General features: G+C 39.1%; 2 protein-coding genes across 3 annotated transcripts in view; one reads left to right on the top strand and one right to left on the bottom strand.

The window, feature by feature from the left end:
• Window positions 1–4,422, top strand: part of LOC144043318 (xylosyltransferase 1-like) — a 29,877-nt gene extending 25,455 nt beyond the window's left edge. The window contains exons 9-12 of one of the 2 annotated variants that reach the window (XM_077556811.1): window positions 151–346; window positions 406–742; window positions 2,583–2,907; window positions 3,839–4,422. In XM_077556811.1, coding sequence (XP_077412937.1) covers window positions 151–346; window positions 406–742; window positions 2,583–2,907; window positions 3,839–3,845 — 865 coding nt within the window. In that variant the 3' untranslated portion in view covers window positions 3,846–4,422. Of the gene's footprint in view, window positions 1–150; window positions 347–405; window positions 743–2,582 lie in introns of both variants that reach the window. The other variant, XM_077556812.1, reaches the window with a different exon arrangement.
• A 171-nt stretch (window positions 4,423–4,593) lies between these two features.
• Window positions 4,594–12,726, bottom strand: kat8 (K(lysine) acetyltransferase 8). The gene is made up of 11 exons (XM_077556813.1): window positions 12,324–12,726; window positions 9,931–10,005; window positions 9,687–9,865; window positions 9,560–9,613; window positions 9,317–9,481; window positions 9,112–9,201; window positions 8,893–9,033; window positions 7,471–7,564; window positions 7,251–7,401; window positions 4,813–4,967; window positions 4,594–4,736 (listed from the first exon to the last, which is right to left on the bottom strand). Exons 1-11 carry the CDS (start codon window positions 12,586–12,588, stop codon window positions 4,672–4,674), a joined length of 1,434 nt encoding a protein of 477 aa, XP_077412939.1. The 5' UTR covers window positions 12,589–12,726; the 3' UTR covers window positions 4,594–4,671.
• Between the last annotated feature and the right edge of the window lie 228 nt (window positions 12,727–12,954).

The following is a 12,954-nucleotide window of genomic DNA, read 5'->3' as shown; positions in this document are numbered from 1 at the left end:
ATTTATTTCAGTCCATCACCTCAAGCTTGTTTGTGTGTGCGCGCCTAACTAACGACTTGTCCGTTTCAGAGCTGTACATTTTTTTGCTTATTTGCTCAAGTCAATTACTACAAGTGTGTGTGTGTGTGTGTGTGTGTGTGTGTTTTTCAGGTATGAGGCGATCAGCCACCCCACGTCCGTGCACATGTACTTCGTCTCGGACCAGTTCCAGGGCTACCTGGTGCGCCACACGGCGGTGAACCGAGCCTCCGCCCAGACGGAGACTCTGGAGACTTGGGTGACCCCCCGGGACCACTTCAGCCTGGCCAGCCCCCCCCACCCCACTAACAGGCTGCAGCATATACAGGTCACATACTCCAAGATTGTTATTGCGTCGACGTGTGCTGACACGCTTGTTCCGTCCAGGTGGGGGCCAACTGGGACCCCAAGGAGCGCATGTTCCGCCGGCGCGGCGGCCCGCTGGGGCCCGAGGATGAGGTATCGGCGGCGCAGCGCTGGAGCCGCGGTTCGGCCAACCTGACGGCGACGGTGGTGTGGATCGACCCCACCAACGTGATCGCCGCCACCTACGACATCCACGTGGATGCCGCCGCCGACGTCACTCACTACCGCCCCCCGCTGGCTGCGCCGCTGCGCCCCGGCATCTGGACCCTCAGGGTCCTCAACCACTGGAGTCCGCTGGGACAGACGCAATTCGTCATCGCCCCGTTGCAGTTCCGCGGGGGCCGGCCCATCACACAAGGTCAGAATGCAACGACAGCGCATAAGTCTACACGCCCCTGGTCAAATGCCAGACTTTTGAGATATGAAAGAACAGACCAAGAAAAATCTTCTTTCTTTTTTTTTGCACCATTAATTTATAGCTTGTAAGAGTGAGCATCTTTAGATAATAAAGTCAAAAGCTAATAAAGGGGATTTTTTGAAATCCAGTTATGGATGAATTTATTGAGCAAGTTGAGAGCAATCCATTTTGAAGGTTTCTTGCTGAAAACAACCTCACATTGCGCCATTAGATGCGCGTCCGTTTTGAGATGTAGACGTGCTGACGGGTCCGGCGGTTGTCAGCATTTTATTTTTGGCCGGCGTCAAGGTGACCGCAAGTGTGCGTTTGATTCCTTCGCCCTGGCAGCCCTCCATGTGACAAGCGCTGCGTCCACTCACTCATTCTTCTTTTGGCGCCTTTCCACTGCAGGAGCCATCCTTTTTGTTTATTTGTGTTTACTTTCAACCTTTATTTTTATTTTTAAAACAACTAAATGAAAAGATTACGTTTGACGTTGACTGCTTCTAGCACATCTTTAAAACTTTGAAAATAGATACATTTGAAAATTTGTGTTTCAAGTTTTAAAGTAGGGTTTTGAAACGAGGGTTAGGGTTTCAAAGTAGGAATAGGATATAGAGATAGACCGATATGTTTTTTTCAGGGCCAATACCAATTACTAGTAGACATAGTCAAGGAGGTTGATAACTGGTATTTATAGCTGATATTCACTTTCACTAAAAGGTAAATATTGCCATCCAATTAAAAAAAAAAACTCAAATTCTTCCGATTTGCAAAAAAATAAAAATCTTTGACAATATTTAAGACATTTTTTCATCAAAATTTAAAAATATCTGAAATGTTAAATTGTCACTTATCTTAGTGATAATTTCAAACAAAAAGAGAAGATGCAAAAAGTTCACAGGGTCGACAACATCTCTTAGAAAGTTAACTGAAAATTGAAATAAATTGTTCCCTGAAGCTAACGCCGTTTTAATTTGATCTATTAACGGCTGTCAGATGTTTAAAAAAGACAGATGCCCGTAATCATCAAAATGCTGAAGATCTGGACCAAGGTTATTTTAGTTAACTAAAACTAACTAAAACACTAAAACTAAATTCAAAAAACAATTTCGTTAACAAAATAATATAAAAACAAAAATGTTTTTTTTAAAAAACGAAAACTAACTTAAACTACATTTTATGTTTACAAAACTAACTATAATTATAACAAAAATGTCCTTCATTTTAGTCTTTGGTAGTCAATTTAATGCATGAGCTTTTGGGGATGATTTATTTTGATATTAACCTGAATAAGGACATTTGAAAGTGTGTCACACAAAAGTGACATCATCTAGCAGCAGCCAATAGAAAAGCACCTTCAGATGACGTTGCTCCCATGGTGTTTTTTTAAATATTGCGCACAAGTAATACACACTTTAAAAAAATAAAATAAAACTAATACTGAAACTAAAACTAAGCATTTAAAAAACAAAACTCAAAACGAAATAAAAACTAACTAAAATGAAAAATTCCAAAACTATAATAACCCCAATAATCATCCCATTTTATAATCGGTCTATCCCTATCGGTTTTCAAACTATTTTTAAGATTCAAAGAAGTCTTTCATAGTCGGGTTACGGTTTCGCAATAGAGTTTCAAACTACAGTTTGTGTTTCTGTCAGGTTGTGGTTTCAAAGTAGGGTGACAAAATCAGATTAGGGTTTGAAAGGGTTTCTGAATTAATTTTTTCCCCCCTCCACGGCACATTCAGTTTTGCGGGTGCATGCGATGGTCTTGACGGATTTGTATTTGTCAACAGAGGAGGCGCGTCGCGCGCACGGCGGTCCGGCGGGGAGGTCGTACATGGAGCAGAGCTTCCACGGGCTGAACCCGGTACTGCGCCTTCCGCTCAGTTTGGGCGCGGTGGAGGAGGCGGAGGCTAACGCTGGCCTGACGGGGGCGCCGCTGAGCCGCTGGCTGGACCGCTTGCTGGCCAGCTTTTGGTCGGCGGCGGGCGTGTGTGCCGCCGGCCCCGACCCCGCCGCCTGTCACGTATTGCCACGCTGCCGCCGCACCGCCTGGAGCTCGGACAGCCCCGATCCCAAATCCCAAGTGGGACCCGCGCGGCCCGACGGACGCATCAGGTAGCCTGAGGACCATCCACCTTTTTCTTGTGACTTCTTGGCCAGATGCAGGAGTTTGTCTCATTTTCATGACTTTTATTTTGAAAGTCTGAGCTGTGCTCCAACAAGGGCAGGGGGTGGAGTTTTGGGAGAAGGGGGACAAGACTCCGATGTTTTTCATTTCAATAATTTTTTCCCTTCCCCTAAAATTGGTTACATTTATTTATTTATCACATTAAATAATTGTAATAAATATAAAAATGTTCATTTATTATAGATTTTTAATTATTCTTGTTTCACATTCAATATTTGCTTAATTGTGATAATATAATAATGTATTATATTATATATCTATAATAATTCATTCCTAAAATTAAGTTAAATATATTTATTTACTAATTTATTTCTTATTCCTCTATATCTTTAAATAATTGGTTGATTTTTATTTAATAGTGTTATTATAATACTTTTTATTTTCATTTAAGTTGATAAAATTGGTTCACTGAATGATTGTAAATAGCAATAAAAAAGGCAAAATAAACCATTATTAAATTCAAAATAAAAATGACAATTCTGTATGATTTTATCATTGCAATTTTACATTTTAACTCTTTTACTGCATAATTTTAAAAGCCAAGCACAAAAGTTTTCCCTGCCACAATGGTCCATTAGCAATTGCTAATAAACATTTTAATTAATTTATCTCTTAATTGGTGAACTGATGGATTGTAAATAAGCATAAAACAGACAAAATAAACCTTTATATACAAGAATGTGGCGTTCATTAAATGGTTGATTCATTATAATTAAAGACAATAGGAAAAAAAATGCGAAGGATAAAACATTTCATTATTAAATCTGAACTTTTTAAGTTTAAAAATCAAAGCACAAATGATTTCCCTGTCCAAGAGCAAAACAGCACTTTGACTCACTTCCTGCTTTTGCTTCACAGGAGGTGATGACAACTGCACTGTTGCATACACGTGACATGTGCGTGTGTGTTTTTGTGCATGGGAGAGATTGGGTGGGGTGGGATGGGGGCACGTTCTCGTGTTAGGCCCCCAAGGATCAGTTGGTGACATGAGACAGACACAGCAAATATTTATTGATTTTGTATTAGTTTCTGTTGGAATGTATTGACGAAGTATTTATTTGTTGTTACCATGGCAACAGAGGCACACCAGTTGAGACGTGCCTCGAAGAGTCGCTCGTGAGACGGGTGGCTCGAAAAATACAATTTGAAAAGAAAACCCAAAAGTTGAATGTGGCGAACGCAAACTGAACACTGTGAGATTTCAAGCTGCCTCACATTTTGACTTTCTTATTTAAGAGGAGAAATTAATATAAATGGATGTTTATTTAAGTATGTTGCATATTTGTCATGAACTGAAAAGATTTGTCCTTGCTGCTCTTTGACAACACGTGTGACGGTGCCTTTTGTGTTCCACGTGGAAAATGTCACATGGATGCCTTCAAACAACTTTGGGAACAAAATAAATCAACCAACCAAGAAAAAAAAAACATCACCTCCTCGTCTCGTCTTTGTGTTTTCAAGCCAAACCTTCGCAAGAATTATGCAGTTGGGATTTACATTCACGCCATTATTTTCTATACGTTTACACAGTTCATTTAAAGTTATGTGAAGTTAAGAAGGATAAAAAATTAAATATTTGTTTGGATAGTAAGTTGTTGACACGAGTCCATACGTGGCGTTTCCTTTGGCTTTATTTTAAGAAAGTAGCAAGACACATTATAACACATATTTACAAAGATGGCGGCTTCTTGTCACTTCTTGGACAGCTTGGCCTGTTTGTATTTGGGAGGCGCCCACTTGAGGCACACCGTGTCCACTGCACGAGAGTTACACGCCGTTACTTGGGTGCACGTATGACGCGCCGCGTGACGGCGGGCCGCGACGCCACTCACCAGTGATTGGCGGCTTCTTGTACTGCGCGCTCTTGAGGTGCTCCTCCACCAGTTTGGGCGTGACGCAGATGACGTGCTGGCCTTTCCAGTATTTGACCATGTTGAGCGACTGCAGCGTGCTGATGATGTCGCTCTGCGTGATGCTCGTCATCTGGCTACACAAGCGCACACGCCACAAATGTCGACAACATTTGTTTTATTTGGGCTTTCTTTTCAGTATTACTACTTCTGTCTTTTTTACCTTAATTTTTCTTACGTTTTACTCCAACAAACCCCCCGCCGCCCCTTATTTTCTCTTTCTTGTTTTCAATCCTCATTCATTTTAGAGCATTTCTACTTTTTCAAGCTCCGCAGATTTTGTGTTTAACTCATTCACTGCCATTGACGACTATAGATGTCAAAAATTCTTTTGAACTATTTCTATTAGTTTCACGCGAGTTAACTATTGAAGTCATGCGATTAATTACGATTACAATGAAAACATTTAATCATCTGACACCCCTAATTTTTAATAATCTTTTCTTTTTTAATTAGGGCATCAGGCAATTAATTTTTTTAATTGTAATTAATCACATGACTTAAGTAGTTAATTCAATATTAATCACAAATTTTATGTTCTAAATGTACAATATATTTTTTTAGGTTTTCATACTCATTTTTACAAAAGGGTATGAAAATAGATTTTTTTTTTATTGAATTAGAACAGATATAAAATGTTTGATTAATCGTGAATTAACTAGTGAAGTCATGCGATTAATTACGATTAAAAATGGTAATCGCCTGACGCCCCTAATTTTTAATAATCTTTTCTTTTAAAAAAAAAAAAAAAAAAATTGGAAAAAATAATTACAATTATTTTATTTATGTATTTTTTTAACATAAGATTATTAAAAATTAGGAGTGTCAGGTGATTTTTTTTATTGTAATTAATCGCATGACTTCACTAGTTAACTCACGATTAATCACAAATTTTATATCTGTTCTAAACGTACACAAAAAAAATCTAGGTTTTCATACTCTTAACAAAAGTGGAAAAAAATTGTTAAACTAATAGAAATAGTTAAAATGAATTAATGACGTCTATAGCCATCAATGGCAGTAAATGAGTTAAAAAAAAAAAAGTATGATTCTACCTCGAAAGCTATTTCCTAAGATCCACCATGTCATGTCATTTCAATTGCTTTGATCCATCAGATCCCATTGAAAAGAGATACAATGCTGCCATCTGCTGGTCATAGTTAGCGTATGTTATTTATTTTTTCAGCTCATTCATGAAACCAGAGCTGCCCATGACTGTGTGCTGCCCATTTAGAAAAAAAACACCCGTAGTTGACGTTAATTAAATGGCAATTAACGTTGATGGCTGTACTAGTTGGGATTTCAGTTAACGTTGACAGCAGGAAAAGAGTTAAAAGCAAAAAAAATAATAATAATTTTTATTACTACTGCCGGGGATCTTTTTTGTGTGTGACGTCTTTTTTTTTTTTTTTTACATTTTAAAGAGTACTTTTTTTTAAACTTTACTATTTATACTGATTCCAATTATTTAATTACTTAGAAAAAAAGAGTAATTTAACTTAACTTTTTACATTTTCTTTCAATAAAAAAAAATATTGTGCTTCCAATGAGCCTCATTTTTATGTATTACATTTTAAAAGTCTTACATTTGTTTTGATTAAAAAAAAAAAAAGTTATTTTACTTTATTATCATTCAATTTTATTTTATTTTACATTTTCAGACTTTTTAATGTTTTTACTATTTGATCATTCTTGTTTCAGGTCACCAGTTATTTTATTTATTTTTAACATTAGCTTTTATTTTCCTATACATAAAAGTTCAATTAATTCAATAATTCAAAGAAAAAGTCAAGATTAGTAATCGAGTACCACTTCTGGTACTCAACAACGTCAACAAAAAAAAAAAAGATTAGTACCGTGGTTATCATCTTTGTTAGGATTTTCAAGCAAAAAAAAAAAAATACACTAAATATTTTTTTAGAGAAAGAAATCTGTTTATACAGTTGATATAAAAAGTCTACACACCCCTGTTCAATTGCCAGCTTTTTTTGTTTTAATAAAATTAAACCAAGATAAATCATTTAAAAACTTTTGACATCATTAATGTGACCGAAACCATTGCAACTCAGCAGGAAAAAAATAAAAATTACGCAAGCAATGGCCAAAATCCTGTTTTGCAATTCTATTTGACCAAAACAATTCTAAAACCAATTATGGCAACAACAAAAAAATATAATAATTCCACAACCTAATGGAACATCTAAAAGTCATTTCAATTGCGCTGTAAAGGTTATTGGTCACATTAATGGTAGAAAGAAAAGTTTGCAAAATGACTTATCTTGGTCTCATAAAAACCTGGCATTTGAACAGGGGTGTGTAGACTTTTTATACCCAATGTGTGTGTGTGTGTGTGTGTGTACCTGAGGTCTTTGATGGAAAGCGTCCCCCTAAAGTCTCTGAGAATCTCCAGAAGAACCCAGGACCAGTAACTCCGGTAGCTCAGCTTGCCGAGGTCGGACAACGGCTTCTCCGGCGAGCCCACCGCGCTCTCCAGCTTGGACAGCTCGTAACCTGAACATACACTTGGGCTTTCAAATCAGAGTGCCTCGTTGTTGAGATGGAAAACAAGCGGCAACTTACTGAAAGCGATGAGGAACTTCCCGTAGCCGCGACGTTGGTACGGCGGCAGAGTGAGGATGCAGGCCACGTTGTTCCCGTCCGGAGATTCTTTCTCCTGGAAACAAGAAAAACATTAACTATTTCGTGGACCTAAAATTTCCACATAACTGTGTTCGGAATAATTCACACATTCCCAACTCCTGAATCACTGATGATACCGATAGCAAATACCAATACCACTAATACACAAAATTCCCAAAAAACAATGACAAATAAATTGACCTATATACCCCCAAAAATAAATAAAAATTGTATGAAGTTAAAGGCAAATTTTATAGTCTTCTAATTTCTCATTTCTACGTCCTGATTATAAAACAGCCTGATCAGAGAAATTGATACTGGTATTGGACACTGTCGCGAGTGCCAATACCTTTCACTGCCAAAAACGTTGAATGACGTAAACTAAAATCAAAATGAATGCCGCCACAAACATTAGTTGACGTTTACTATGGGGTTTTTTTCTCAATGGAGAGTGCAATGTCTATGCAACGCTGCCTTGTCGTTGGGGTTGTAAAATCCTAAAACACCCACTAACTATGGCAGCATTGTATCTCTTTTCAATGGGCTCCCAGGGTGTCAAATTACAAGAAAACATGGCGGATCTCATGAAATAGTACGTTTTCAAGGATGACGTGACTGATCAAAGCCTTTGTCACATTAAATCTAATTCACACAGCGTCACTAAACAAAAAATATTTGTGTCAAAGTCACTGTTGTGCAGAAAATGTATCTTTTCGCAAAAAAACTTCTTTTCTCCTATCTTTTCAATTTTTGCTCAATGTCACTCAAATTGCCTATTATCAAATGGTGATTACTAAAGAACAGGATAAGATAGAAATATACTTGATTGGAGAAGATTGGAACGCGATATTTCATGTGGTACCCGCCATGTTTGTGTAGCCACAGCACACAATATTCACAATAAGAGTTCAAATGCTCAAAGTCTGGGTTGTTTTTTGGATAACATGTCGCAGTAAAAGAGTTAAAATAAGGTCGGTATCGGCAGATACTGATACCTGGTATCTGTATTTGTCCATTCCTAGTAAAAAGTGCACACACAAAAAGTGGTTTTAGCTGTTCAAATGGAAAATAAAGTTTTTAAAGAGTACTGAAATTAAGTTCAAATGAATAGTGAAGCACAAGGCAAATGTGTAAAAAGAAAATAAGCAAAAAAAGTCAAATATATTCCATGCGATTTTTTTTTTTACTGTTAATTTTGAAAAATTTGATTCCAGCGCTTTTACTTCAGTTTCGGTGTTTTAGCTGTGGTATCATTTCCGTTTCAATGCTGGTATCGGAGTACCTTACACAGGTATAGCATCAAAGTCGCAATTTGTGCAATGTTGACAACACAAATTGCTAATGCGTCTGCGTGGGGCTTACTTTGGAGAAGTATCCCACGATGTGCGCCCCGTGCTTGTTGACCTCGGTGAGGATGTAGAAGATGAACGGCTCCACGTCGAAGTAAAGCGTTTTGTGGTCCAGGAACAGTTTGGCCAGCAGACACAAGTTCTGACAGTAGATCTGAAAGACACGCAACACGAGCCGTTGACGTCACCCTTCCCAGTCCTGCCGCGCGCTTCCTGTCTGCCCGCCGCTTACCTTGTGGTCGCGTCCGTCCACCTCGTACACGGAGATGTTGCTCCTCCGATAGATCTCCTTGCCTGGAGGCTGCTTCCACTGGCAGTTGGACTACAAAAGCACGTTGACATTTATTATGTTTGAATTTCACAAGCACTGACTTGTCCCACTTTCCACCTTATTGGACTTTTTTTGCTTAGCGTGGTCGTGATTGTTGACTACTGACCAGGTGGTGCCTGAAGGTGTTCTCGTACTTCATGTACTTGAGGCAGTACTCGCAGATCCAAAGTTTGGGCTGCTTGCCATAATCTTCAGGGAACGGCGAGAAGTACCACGCGTCGATCTCAAAGTTCCCGATCTGGATCTTGTCCACATATTTCACCTTGGTGATCTGCGGAGGACACGTCGGCGTGAGGATGAGGAAGATGAAGAGCATGGCGACCGAGATGAAGCGGAAGACGCTTCCTACCGCCTCATGTTCCTTCTCAAGAGCCGCCGTGGTTGGGTCCATCTCGGCGTACGTCTGCAAATGAACACGTTGGCGTTACACCATATTTGTCCCAAAGAAGTGAAACGGGATCACGTTCAGTCATCACCTTCTGCACGTGGTTGATCTCATCATGTTTGCGTTTCTGGTTGCGTGTGATCTTGCGCTCGGGCTGCTCGCCAATGTCGCCCACGCCGCCCACCTCCACGCTCTTCCTCACCGCGTCCTTCACCGTCTTGGTGAGCGCCAGCCGAGCTTTGCCCACCCACTCATCCAGGCGCCTGTTGACTGACCACACGCACAAAACATGACTCCCATGCTTATTTACTCGACGTGTGCATGTGCGCGCTTACAGCCGACATAGTGCACGTAGAACTCTTCTCTTCCTTCCTGCTCGTTTAGTCGAGACTGAATCACTTCTGCTGCGTCTGAAAACATAGAAAATGTTCAAAATACGCAGACATTTCCACACAAGTGACGAGGGATGCACGATGATGCTATTTTCAAACGATACGACCAATAATTTAGAAAGCGCCGATGTTGATAATAGCGGATAATTGTTTGCAAAATTAACTTAATTACAAATATACTTTTGAATCCTACTATAAGTCTAACATGGGCAAATACATTGAAACATTGTATAAAGCACCATCAAGTTGAATTTGATTGATATCTCTGCTTCAAAGACAACCAGTAACTCATTTTGAGTTTGCCAAAAACAAAACAGTCACGTTTTAAAACAAAAAAATTGTGAGGGTAACATTTTGGGGAGTGTTGTGGAATTTTCAGTAGTTAGGCGAGATGATTAAAAACATGGAAAACAACGTGCTTTTTGGGTTTCTTTATATTTGAAGTAGGGCTTGGCGATATGACCCAAAAATAAAATCTCGATTTTTGCAGTCATTCAGGACGATTACGATTTTAATCTAATAAACCTAACAAACATTTATTTAAAGGTTTCATTTGTTCAAAAATAATTCCTGTGCAAAAGTGTTTGGACAACAATAATGTATACCAATTCTAAATTAGTTTTAACATAAACTTGGCATTTATAGTTTGGACTTAAATGCAATTAATACAATTAAGTAGTTGGTAGCTATCGTAAACATGTCTTGTAAACCACCTATCCAGCATTCTGACACTTGTACAAAAAGACAACGCACAAAAATATTTGAATGTAACAGAATATAAGAACAACAGGTTTTAATAAATCCAGAAGACAAAACTCAATTTCACAATTTAGCAAATTTTCAACGATTTAATTTTCAAAATGACGATGTATCGTATTAATTTGATTTATTGCCCAGCCCTAATTTGAACCTTCAAACAGACACAAGTCTTACAAAGCAGTCTGCAAGAAGTGATCTGTGAGGGTGTGTGCATTAAAATATCATGTGAAGATTTTTGTGCAGCCTGGTTAGGTTTGGGAGAAGAAAGGGAGGGTCAGCTAGACAGGAAAGCAAGCAGTCTGTTCCCAACAGGCTTATCAGTCAAGATCATTTCAATATTTCTTCTTGTACAAGTGAAAAGCCCATTCTTAAAGAAAATACAGGTGTCCACAATACAGAATAAAACTTATGTTAATACGTGTAAAATAGTTTTGTTTTTAAAAAAAAGCCCACACTGGCGACTGCCATTGATGAATCTTATTTGAACACGAGGTCGCGCACATAATGACATCACAAATATACGACACTACCAAAGGAGAGGGGACGGGTTGAGGAATTGGGCACAACTTGAGCCACAAGCACAACAGAGGGAACAACGTGGCATGTTGATTATTATCTGTGGATTTCTCTGTATGATGTCAAATTGGTCGATACTTGACGGTACTTATCGGCCACCGATAAGTGACACGTGAACACAGTGATGATCTCATCAAACAAGCATTCAACTATCTTTCCTTAAATGAAACACAAAAAAGAAGTCAAATAAAAAAATTGTTTTGGTAATGAGATTTAAAAAAAAAAGCAGTGAAAAAGTAGTTTTGAAACAAAAAAGTGGGAAAACACAAAAACAGGAATGCAGAAATACAAACAGAAAAGTGAAAAAATAACACCCCAAAAATTAACTTAAAAAGATATGATTTAAAGTTAAGAGCTGTAAAGTAAAAAACATGGTGGAAAAAATAGAAAAGTTTCAACGTAAACACTACGATAGTAAAGTAAAAAAGCAAAACTCAAACAAAGAAAAGTAGAATGAGTAAAAAGTGAAAAGGTTATACTATAGTAAAGTTAGAAATACAAAAGGGAGTAAAAACTAAAAGTAGGTAAGTACAAAAGATAAGTTGAAAATAAAGTTTATGGGGTAGGTTTAAAAAAGTAGTACATGTATAAAGTAATAAAGTGAAGAAAAGCACAAATTGAATTGAAACGTGCAAAAACAGGAAAATGTACAGTGCTCATTGGAAGCTTTCTACTCAACAGCGCCCCTACTAGATACAACCAAGCAGTGCAATAAGTGCGCTCCACTTTGCCTCAAACTGCAAACAATCGATTATTATGCCTAGCTAGGCTACACACAAACACCCCCCGCCCCCACTAGTGATGGTGACATCATTGCAATCGAGTATTGCTGTACTCGTGACGTCCCTGTTTGATCTCATTGTTTAGTTTTAACTGTTTACCACAAATTAACTATTACATTAATCACCAACGTTGCCAGCGATGTGAATCAAGATCATTTAAACGACGATGAGAAGCCATTTTAAGCATATTAGCCGAGGCACGCTAACATGCTAACTTACGCCATGTTTTGTCGGCTCGTTGGCACAAATACGTTTCTCCGATCTCCACCGACACTTCTTGCTCTCTGCCGCCGCGCAAGACGCTCCTCTCCGGGGTGTGTCGGCCTCCAATGCCGCCGCAGTCTCCCGCCTCTCGGCCGTGAGCCTCCATTTCGGCCTCGTCGTCCTCTCCGCCGCTGCCGTTCGACGAGCACACCGCCAGGAGGCTGGCGTCCGCGTCACCGCGCTCACTCACCGCGGGGCACGAGTCAATATCTGCGTCCATGGTCGCTCCTCCGTCCCGGTTCGGTTGTGCTCGCGGGCGGACCGCCTTCAGCTTGAAAACAGGCGCGCTCAACAACAAAGTAACAACATGGCTGACGCGTCGCTTTCGTTTGACGTCACGCACAGGGCGCGCAGTTATCACAGACCTTAAAAATGCAAGTACCATACACAAACGAACAACAAAATAGGAAGAAAAAAATATTACAATAACCACCGAAAAATCCTGATGTTATAGAATGTGAGGAATTACAAATGATACTGAAATGCGACTGGACAAAAAAAAAAATCATTACATTCCAGTGCAGTCAGAGAAACGAATGTAGCGGTGGCAACAATTTCATGGAATACATTTAAAAGAGAAGGCCTT

Source organism: Vanacampus margaritifer, chromosome 2 (assembly GCF_051991255.1).
Source record: "Vanacampus margaritifer isolate UIUO_Vmar chromosome 2, RoL_Vmar_1.0, whole genome shotgun sequence".
Taxonomy (NCBI): Eukaryota; Metazoa; Chordata; class Actinopteri; order Syngnathiformes; family Syngnathidae; genus Vanacampus; species Vanacampus margaritifer.
This window is presented reverse-complemented; position numbering and strand designations above follow the sequence as displayed.

Excerpts from the sequence above, each read along its gene's own strand:
- kat8 (XM_077556813.1), bottom strand. The coding sequence starts at position 12,588 with ATGGACGCAGATATTGACTCGTGCCCCGCGGTGAGTGAGCGCGGTGAC. Across the intron at positions 4,968-7,250 it reads CTTTCCATCAAAGACCTCAG|CCAGATGACGAGCATCACGC; the intron begins GTACACACACAC and ends GCGCTTGTGTAG. Across the intron at positions 4,737-4,812 it reads CAAGAAGCCGCCAATCACTG|TGGACACGGTGTGCCTCAAG; the intron begins GTGAGTGGCGTC and ends ACTCTCGTGCAG.